This window comes from Cyrtonyx montezumae, unplaced genomic scaffold (genome assembly GCF_038088225.1).
Source record: "Cyrtonyx montezumae isolate F1298 unplaced genomic scaffold, pur_monq_1.0 scaffold_8, whole genome shotgun sequence".
Classification (NCBI taxonomy): domain Eukaryota; kingdom Metazoa; phylum Chordata; class Aves; order Galliformes; family Odontophoridae; genus Cyrtonyx; species Cyrtonyx montezumae.
In genome coordinates, this window is record NW_027072089.1 from 47383213 (window position 1) to 47393655 (window position 10443).

A 10443-nucleotide genomic window follows, 5' to 3' on the forward strand; every position below is an offset into this window, starting at 1 on the left:
AAACTGTCATGTTTCTAACAGCAGTCAGGCAGAGAGCTCAGAGCCAGGGTTCATGAGGGACTCCCATACTTGCAGCTCAGCTTCCTTGGGCTGCAGGGCCATGTTTTAGGCTTCGCTTTCTGCCGTGTTCATCAAACACCAAATTCAGCCTGTGGCTCTGTCTGCCACACCACTTGGGGCAGCGTGTTTGAGTGATGATTAACATGAGCACTGAGTCAGAGCTGTGGCTGCGATGGGATGTAATACAATGTTTGTTTGTAAACTGACAAATATTGGCAGAAGGAAGTTGTGAGGGAGGGATCTGCAGCCGCCTGTTAGCATTCACTGACCAAACAACAACAACTGGCCTCCACTCTTTGCAGGCTGCTCGGGGGAGTGCACTGTTTCACCTCCCTCCTCTTAAAGGACCGGTTGTCCTTAGGCCATGCAGCTCTTTTAAGATACATACTCTAACTGAGCTTGTCATCACAGTCCTAGCTGCTCTCCAGACACAGGGATGGATGTTCTCTCTGTCCCCTCTCCTCTCAGGCAGAGGTGGTGTTATGGGGAACCCAAGACTGAACAGGAACTGAGCAGCGCTCAGCATCAGGAAGAGCCTGAGGGAACTGATTCCAAAGGGGCTGTCAGAAGGCCATGATTCCCAACAGCATCTCTGTGTGTAGATCTTTAGCATGTGAACTGTTGCAGAGCTTTAAGGAGAGGTCCTCTTAAATGCGGTGGTGGGAATAAGTACCTCGCCAGACCTGCCAGGAAGCAGCAAAGTGTCTTTGTCATCACCAGAGGAGAAAAACACTGAGAGTTATGTCCTGTTTACCAGAATTATCACCTAGTTTACACAGTGCCTGAAGACTTTGGATATCCTTTTTAGGGCCCCTTTGAGTTTAAACTCATCACAGGTTCCTGTAGCAATACAATTTCCTTTCATCAGCAGAGATGGTTTCAGCTGTTGTTGGGTATTATTATACCTCATTACTTCCTTCCTCTCCCATCAGTCCCTCCACCTGGACTCGGATGTCATGTATAGTTTGAGTTACTTGACTTACAGTCCCCAAGTACTCCAGGATATCTCAGAAAGACAGGAAAATTCCCTATGAAAAAGGGGACTTCAAGTGGTTATATTTTCTGCAGCATGTAAGAACTAGACCACCAAACCTCACTGATAGATGCACAGGACATTTAGGACAGAGTAATTTGGGCAGAATTGCACAACGTGACTGCTCACATTTGGCGACGTGGGTAGTGAATTATCATCCAAGTGGGCGCAAATACCACTGGAAAATGTCACTGCTGCAGTGAAAGGGGAACCCTTTCTGCAAAGAAAGAGGCTTATCCTCGTTACAGAGATTATATATAAGGTAAAATATTGTTACAAGTAGTAACTATTTTTAAACAAAAAATAACAAGGTATAACAAGAATTTTCAGGAGGAGTCTTTACCTGCATTCTTGCAGAACACAAAGTTTTCTGATGGATTGGTGATTATTTCAGTGAAATGAGGAATATTAAACTAAAAATGAATTTTAAAAATCCTAAGTGATAGCTTTTTCATTTGCTTGTTTCCTCCAATAGTTTACTTGTTTGTTTTTTGAAGTTACTCTTGTTAATTGTCTTGCAGCCATGGTATGTACTAGATAGCCAAGAAAGCTGACATGGGGAAGTTATATACAGCATCCTTGTGACCTTTTTGCAGTGAAGATACATATCTGTCCAATAAAGCCCAGGCCAAATGACAGTGACAGCTGCCTCATGGCATTCAGTTTGAATTGAACAGGTTTGCTCACAAGTCTAGAGCAAGTATTTCATTACAGACTGTGCACCAAGAACAACATAAGCCCCCAAAAGTGAAACTTTCCCTCAGCAACTATGGAAAATGCCCTGGTGGACTGAGATGCACTTCACAGGCTCCTCCTTGTCTCCTTGCTTTGACTTTCCTGAAAGCTGTCAACCTCTGGTGGTATTTGCGTGTTGGTGTAGCACTTGCAGGAGAAGAAAATCGCCCTTCATCTATCAGGAGCGATCCAGGGTGTCATGGGAGCCGAGCATTCAAAGAACGAGGGACGAAGAAGCATGTTTTTCTTGCGGAAAAGTTCAAAGTTGCCTGCATGGGAAGATGCTCTTCTCTCAGGGAAAGACCCCAAGTCACTGCTGAAACAGGGACTGCATTATATTAGTTTGAGCCTTATAATGAAAGGGATGAGCAGTGCCCCTGACTTCTTGTGGGGACTGCCTGAGGTGCAGAAACTGAACCTTTCACGTAACCGACTGGTGGCAATTTCTCCTTCACTGGGAAAACTAGACCGGCTCGTAGTGCTGAACCTGGGGGGCAACCGCCTCAAGTGCCTGCCAAAGGAGATTGGACTACTGAGGAACCTGAAGGTTTTGTTTGTTAACATGAACTGCCTGACAGAAGTGCCAGCAGAACTCAGCTTGTGCAGGAAGCTGGAAGTTTTGAGCCTCTCGCACAACTGCATCTCACAACTGCCTTCAAGCTTCACTGACCTGACAAGTTTGAGGAAACTGAACCTCAGTAACAATCGCTTTGTGCAGATCCCCCTCTGCATTTTCGCACTGAGGAGATTAGACTTCTTGCACCTCGGGTCCAACAGGCTTGAAAACATTCCAGAGAGCATCCAGTATCTAGTCCATTTGCAAATCTTTATTGTAGAGAACAATAATATACGCACTCTGCCGCGGTCTCTCTGCTTTATCACAGCTCTGGAGCTCCTAAATGTAGATTATAATTCCATACAAACTCTTCCCAATGACCTCTATCTGCTGCACAGGCTGCCCCGGATTGCATGGAACCCAATGGACAAAGGCCTCCACATCTCCCACAACCCTCTGTCCCGACCCCTGCCTGAGATCATTGAGGGGGGGCTGGATGTCCTCTTCAACTATCTAAAGGAGAAGAAGGAACACAGCTGAGTTTCTGCTGGACTTGGGATTAAACCTGTCATCACAGCTCACTTGTGCCAGAGTACTTTCCCTGACAGTCGCTTCCACTTCATAACATTTGGATTTCCAAGACAGTGGATGGCCTTAGTACTGGCTGGCAGAAAGCAAGTAAAGTGTGATGGTCTTGTTTAACTGAGTGAAGAGTAAATTTTCTAAAATTATCCACTCTTGTAGTCTTCAGAGTTGGAGTGTTTGGGCTTTTTTGTGGGGGAAGAAAACAAACAAACAATAAATGGTGATAAAATATTTGCTTTTCTTTTGATGGAAACAAATTAAGGCAGATAGCTAGAAGTTTAGATATCTATATTTACCAGCTATTAGGTTGGAGAAATATTAATATAATTTGGATTTGCTATATGTGATTGAAGTTGCACTTTAACCCCTGCTTATTTCTTCATGTGCAGATATGACTGCATAAACAAACACTGCTATCTAAGTGAATCTCAAGGAAAATGTTCAATTCACTTCCAGCAGTGTATCTATCCTGAGCTATATTAGCCCACAGATGGTGTATTATTGGCCAGTTCAGTATTACTTGTTGTTTACCCTGCAGCTGTGAGCTGGCTACTATAAATTGCTGGTAAAGATGGTGGGGAGATTCTCCAGTTCTTTGGAAGAAGTCTCCAAACATAGCACCTAGTCCTCTTCCTGGTATGTGTGTCTTTTCCCGTGGAGCCTTCTTGGGTATCGGTAGAAGTGCAACAGGACCAGCCAAGGGAAGAAATGGAAATGGGCCCTTTTTCCCTTAAACAGGCTGCCAGATTAAGCTGCTCATTACAAGATGAACTGCACTCTTTTCCCCTTTGCACTTCCCTGCATTCGGTACCATGGAATGACTTGACTCAGGAGGCAGTATGGCTCCTAATGGTGAAGTATTTCTTTCAAGAAAGCCAGCAGCAAACTAATCATCAGCTTAAGTAAGAGCTTCAAAAACAAATACTTATTTCTGTGCTTCTCAGTACCAGCCAGTAGCAAACAAGTCAGTTCTTATGTGATTTCTTATATTGATCTTCTGAGTATGTCCTTCATCAAAGTTTTATCTAGTAATAAAGAGGCAGTATGAAAGAGCTGTTATCAATTCATGCAACTTGATTTTTTTCTCACCTCAGAGAAGACAGAAGCAACTCTGTTGAAATCAGTTGAAATAAATGCTTCTAATACCTGCACAAAAAAGAACTGAGCCTGTAATTCTTTAGCTAATTAAGAATATCCAAAGCCACTTTTAAAGTGCTTCCTATTATATGTCAAATCTCAGGAATCAATGATTACTTTTTAAAATGTAATTTGCTCAGAATTATGGAAGACTTTGGAAGGTTGCTCCTTCTAGTGAGCCTAATGAGTAACTGTGGACTGAGGGAAAAGGTTCCATCAGCAGTGGTAAAGTAGTCTGGTAAGAGCAGAGAGTCATATAATTCATAGGAACATGCAAATAAATGCAGCTCTTTGGCCATGCTAACATGATCAGCACAGCACTGAACACAGCAATGGAGAATCTGTGTTTACAGACTCTTTCACTGTAGCACTGCTCACTATGATATTTTGTTATGTTGGATTGGTTTGTGTATAATTTCTTATCTTAATGGAGAATTTATGTGCTGTGCTCAGGAGATGCAGTTTCTAGTGTTTTTGAAGGGCACTTTTGCTGGAGCATAAGGCAAAGAAAGTAAATAAACAAACACCAAAACATAGCTATTTGTGCGTTTAACTTAATGTGTGTTTTAAATGTTTTCTTTAATCCTCCTTTGCATGCATTTACTTCATCCATGCAATGGGATTTATAGCAAGTTCCAAGATCTTTAATGCACAATGCATTGAATAAATTAATATGTGATTCAATTAGCGACAAGAAATAACTCTGCAATTATTTATAGAAATACCAACAGATAATTCTTGGAGGAGATTAGACACAGATTATTAACTCCTCTAAATGCCCGTTTCATATCCCTAAGTCTTGCATTCACGTAAACATTCTACTCCCTCAGCAGCACTTTGCAGGAAAATTAAATGCCTATGGCATTAATCACCTGAGAAGACTTTCCACATATCAACATCCAGGATTATGTGACACCGGATAGCCTCTGATATGTTCTGACTAGAAGAGGTATGCGTCCTAATTTACATGGGAGATGTGAGCCTGGACTCTGTGTGCTCATTAGGACGCTACTACCGATGGTGAGCAGCAGTGCATGATTGAAGAAAATGGTCTCCCGACAGGGGATTAAAAGGCAAATTGGTCAGAATCAAATGCATCTGGAAAAGCAGTTATAATATGAAGTGCAATAGCAATAATTTAAAATTCAATTATTCAATTGAATAATAATAACCTTTTACTCAAGCTAATAAACCTTTGCAGGGATACGAAACACATAAAAGTCTCTGCCTTTTTAAACAGAATAATAAAATTCATTGAATAAATGGTACTTTAATGTATAATTCAGATTTTGCCACTAAAAAGATAATTTCTACTGAACTGCTTTAGTCTTTCTTTCATTTCTGCATTAAGACCCTTATAAATAGGTTTCTTAGAGATACAGAAAATGAACTCACATGAGCAAAGGTAGCATTCTGGACTCTTATAAGTAGGAAAGACTGTGTATCACTGTTAATATACTGAAGTGTGCATAGGGGTCAAATAAATGCATATATGTTTGCATCTGAGAGGGTGCAAGGGGCACAGGAGGGAGGCAGAAATCATGATGTCACATGCTGGCTCTCATTTTGAATAGGGCATTAGCAAAGAATTGGTGGATCTCAGCAGTGCCATCTGACACCAGTTGTACAGACTACAGGGGGGATAAAAAGGAGCTGCAGTGACTGCATATATGTCTCATGTGGAAACTATCATATCTATGTGTATATTAAATGATATGATGTAAACCTTTTTGGAGAACTACATGCTGAGCACTTGTTTCAGTACTCACTGAAGTTTTCTCACCACAGATCTCTTAGCAGTATAACTTCTTATGCATTTATTGTTTTTGTTGTTATTGCTAGTGGTGATCTTCAAAGGAATGGGAAAGCAGGAAGCACTTGTGGAAAAGAGCAGGAGGCACTTGTGGAAAATATTCTTAGGACAGCATGACCATGTTCTATGGTTACTGCTCAGACAAAGTCGCAGAAAGCTGAAGGGTAGAAAAATTCTTGGTATGGATGAAACATAGGGCACAGCACAAGAAGCGAATGTTTAGAAATCATGTAATATGCAATGGAGCTATACAATACCAAAGCTGGTAAGCATACTGATGGTACAATTGGTGAGGTGAACAGCTTTGATGTATTTTTGTTTTAAATCAAAAGGAAAATTGCATTGTGTGAAAAGACTAGTAAACATGCAAGAGAACTAGGTTTCAGGATCTTCACATAACCCTAAAGTTTTTATTTCAGCCTTTGACTGAAATAAAAATGTTTTAATTTGAGATGTTGCTGTAGTATCTTGCTGTAAAATGAAGCTGAACTGTGTTGAACCTAATACTCTACAGCTACTGGCAAAACCTGCTACGTGGACAAACTTACTCATTACATTTGTCATACAATCATAGAATCATAGAGTAGTTTGGATTGGAAGGGACCTTTAAAGGCTGTCTAGTCCAACTCCCCTGCAATGGGCAGGGACACCTACAGCTAAGTCAGGTTGCTCAGAGCACCATCCAGACCAACCTTGAGTGTTTCCAGGGACAGAGCATCCCCTTCATCTCTGGGCAACCTGTTCCAGTGCTTCACCACCCGTATTGTAAAGAACTCTTTCATTATATCCATTCTAGATCTCCCCTCTTTTAGCATGAAACCTTTGTCCTGTCACAGCAGACCTTGCTGAAGCATCTGTACCCTTCTTTCTTTAGCCTCCTTCAGATACTGAAAGGACTAGTGACCTGCTGAAATGCACTGCAGTGTTTCAGCAGCCTCTGGGGCATCACCAGGTACTAATCTAGCCAGGATCAAAGCAGAAAGAGCCTACAGAGATCAGTTTCCAAGATGCACTCAGGTGGCACATCAAAACAAAATTTTTCAGATTCCATCTGTAAACTTTTGAAATTCAGATTAAATAACCTATTATAATCTTGAATGAAAAATGTCTTTTTTTTTCAAATTTGCCAAGATTTTCTCGATATTTTTCTTTTATATTCATCAAAATATTCATCAAAATTTTCTGGTTTTTTTTTTTTTTTTTGGTCAAACACCAGAATGGTCTCTAGGTATTTTTATTAAAAGAACATACAATCCATAGTATAAGCATTTTAGGATGTGAATGAATTATTTTCCTGCTATTGCACTGTAACTTCAGGAAAACCCATCTTTTGGTTATCTTTGGTTAATATTTTAAAGAAATTTGCAGTCATTTAACTGAATGAGGATGACTATAAAATGATATATTGATCCTGAAGAGCTGGACACATTCTTTACTTCACTGGACACCCACATTACTTGAAAAAAATGTATAATTTTCACAGGTAGAAAAATCATCCGTAGTCCAGTTTATTTCCTTAACCAAATAAACAAAGAACCCTGATATGTCACCAGGCTTTCCAGTATAACCACATGAAAGACGAACAAAGAAATCAAAGAAAATAAACTGATAATCTAGTCAGTATTAATTTACAGAATTCCAAGGGATACTTTTCAGCTGAGCAGATCTGCAGTAATTCAATGAGGGTTTCAGACTGCCTTGCAGAGTTATATTAAATGTAATTAACAAAAATATATATATATGAAAAATAATGTATAATAATATGTAAAATATGCTTATCATTATGCAACAAATACTTTCACAGGTCATATGCATAGCACCTGAATTCCTGAAACAGTTACAGCCAAAGGAAAACTTGCATTGGCTGTAAAAGGGCCTACACATTTATATAAGAATACATAAGTTTACCATTCAAGATGTAAAAACTCAGGAGATGTTTAAATGCATATGAAGCTTTAGATATATATGGACATGGGTGTACTTTAATACTCACATGTGGAGTAAGCCTGAATATCCTTTTATAAAATTGCATAATCCTTCCTCTGTACAAATAAGAGGCAGAATAGTAATTATGAAAGATGAAAAAAGAGGCAGCAAAACAGCTCTGCTTAGAAATGTATTAGGTTATCTGAACACCCTGAATATCCCAAGAGGAAATCAAATTCATATAAAGATTTTTTTTAAAGTGGAAATTACATAAGAAATGTTTTTTCTCCCTCCCAGCTATTCAAAGAAGGGCAGAATACTGACATTATTAGTTTTAAATTCTTCCTTCATTTCCCCACCCAACACTGACTCCATGCATCTATTTCACTTGCAATCAAGGCCAACCAGCCTTCAAGAACCATCCCTTAGCACCATCCCCTATAGCACTCAGCTTAGCAGTACAGGCAAGTTCCCACACCGCTGTGGCCGCCAGCCCCACCAGATGACTTTGCAGGATTTGGTGACAGAGCCTGAAATGTATTCTCCAATGTGTGTAGAGTCATGTCATGCATGGCTAAAAAGGTATTTTCCAGTGAAGCAGGAAGCGCAGCAACAGATTTAGAAAAGGTCACTGCAAATTATACTGCTTCATAAAGGAAGCTTACCCAGGCAGGCTGAAACAAAGGGCAAAGGGCAAAGCTCTGCATTTTTGTAGTGCTCAGAGTATTTTCATATACCATGTATTCACTAATGAATATCCGCTTTTTAATTTCCACTTCTTAGATATTAAAAAATATATATTTCTCTTTTCTCTTTTGATACAGCTCTTCAAGGGAAGTATGTCATTCCCCTTTCATCCTTACCTCCAGCCTTTGCATCCTGGACAAATTCACAGAAGCAGCAAATTGCTCCTCATCCCCTGCAAAGCCAAGTGCTGCTGGGTGTGGGTGGGTGTGAAAATGTACCCAGAAGCTGAGCTCTCACCCACTGTGCAAGGAGCAGAGGCTGGGGGAGGATGGCAGGCTCCACAGTCACTGGTCATGAGATAGGTAAATGATCCAAAACAGGCTCCTCATCACCTCCTCAAGCTTATGCACCTGCTTAGTGGGCTAGGAAAGTGGTTAGTTGCTGGACATGATTTCCATGGTAAGTAGAGGGAGATGGACAAATTCCTCTTGGGACAGTACCAAGAAGGGAGCCTGACTGAAGTGCCAAAGAGTCTCAGCACATCTGCTGCCTAATTCAGGCACTTCATTAGGGTCAGTGACATACAGTATGAGTGCCTCCCTTGCCTCTGCAGCCAGTGCACACAGAAACAGAAGTGATATCTTTCAAATATAACATTCAAACTTGCTGAGAAGGAGTGAAATATATGGCAGAGAAAAAGCAAAATGCCTACAATGTCCTGTTCCAAAAACTTCAAATGGCAGAAAAACTTTTCTCCTTCACTTTTAAAATGCTCTGCCTTGAACCAAGGTCAAACAAGGCATTTGTAGAAGATTCTTCTGTAGCTTTTTACAAATAGCATTGCAAAATCTGATAGAAGAAGTTACCAAGTGCATCATGACAAGCCATTAGAGAAAGAATCCCTGCCACCTAGAAAACTAAGCTTCAAGAGCTTCTCTGAAAGAAGCACCTCCTATTTTATGATGTTGGTCCACATCATCAGAGGCAGATGGTGATGATATAGCAGTAGAGGTTGAACCTTCCAACCAGCATTCCATGTTGTTGCCATATGACAGATGGCAGCAGAGAGGCAATCTGACAGAATTTGCATCTGACATGAAAGCACATATAAAGCAAAGGTGTGTCATTGAATTCCATACAGAATTCCAAGCAGAAGAATGATGCCTGCACTTTGGAAAATTCATTCATTCAATTGTAATTTGCTTAAGATAAAATCATTCCATTGGCATTTCTGTGCACAGTGATTCTGTATACCTTTCAGTACACTGACCTTCTCTTGGGGAATAGTGCTGTAAAGAATAGACTGTGAAGTGGTGTTTGAATGTTCTAGCCACACACAAAAGAAGTTATAAAGAAACTAAGAAACCTAGAAATTAATTCAGTAAAAGCATCCCTTAGAGCCTGTGTATATGTGTTTCTATGTATGTGTGTGTTTATAATGATTTGGGAGGTCTTTACAATGCTTTATGGTGTAGTATCTGAGGAATACATGTGAGCTGAAAGAGAAATTGCATATTCTACTGCAAATAAAATGCTGGTAATTTGGTATCAGAACAGGACTTAAAACAGGTGGTGGTAAATTAAGTTGCTTTTGAATTTGTTTTACTTTTTTTTTGTTTCTTTTTTTTTAGTGTCAGATATCACAAAGACTGTGGGGAATTTTTATTTAAGAAATGTGGGAATTTAAAACGTGGAAGCATTCTAGCTTTTTTTGTTTGTTTGTTTTCATTTTGACTGCCACTGATCATGGAAGAATTCCAATTTGATTTGTTTTTTTCTTTCTTTTTAATTGATCCATGATCATAGAAGATCATACAGTCATTTTCATTTCCTTAGTCATTAAACATGGAATAGATCTTGCTACTGACATAAGCTGGTTTGTTTAGCAATAGGGATTAGTACATTAGTTTA

At 39.9% G+C, this 10443-nt stretch overlaps 1 protein-coding gene across 1 annotated transcript; it reads left to right on the plus strand.

Moving 5' to 3' along the window:
- The first annotated feature begins 1825 nt into the window (after nt 1-1825).
- Nucleotides 1826-4425, plus strand: LRRC30 (leucine rich repeat containing 30). Its single transcript, XM_065751851.1, has one exon. The coding sequence runs from the start codon at nt 2028-2030 to the stop codon at nt 2922-2924; it is 897 nt and encodes a 298-aa protein (XP_065607923.1). The 5' UTR covers nt 1826-2027; the 3' UTR covers nt 2925-4425.
- Nucleotides 4426-10443: the final 6018 nt, after the last annotated feature.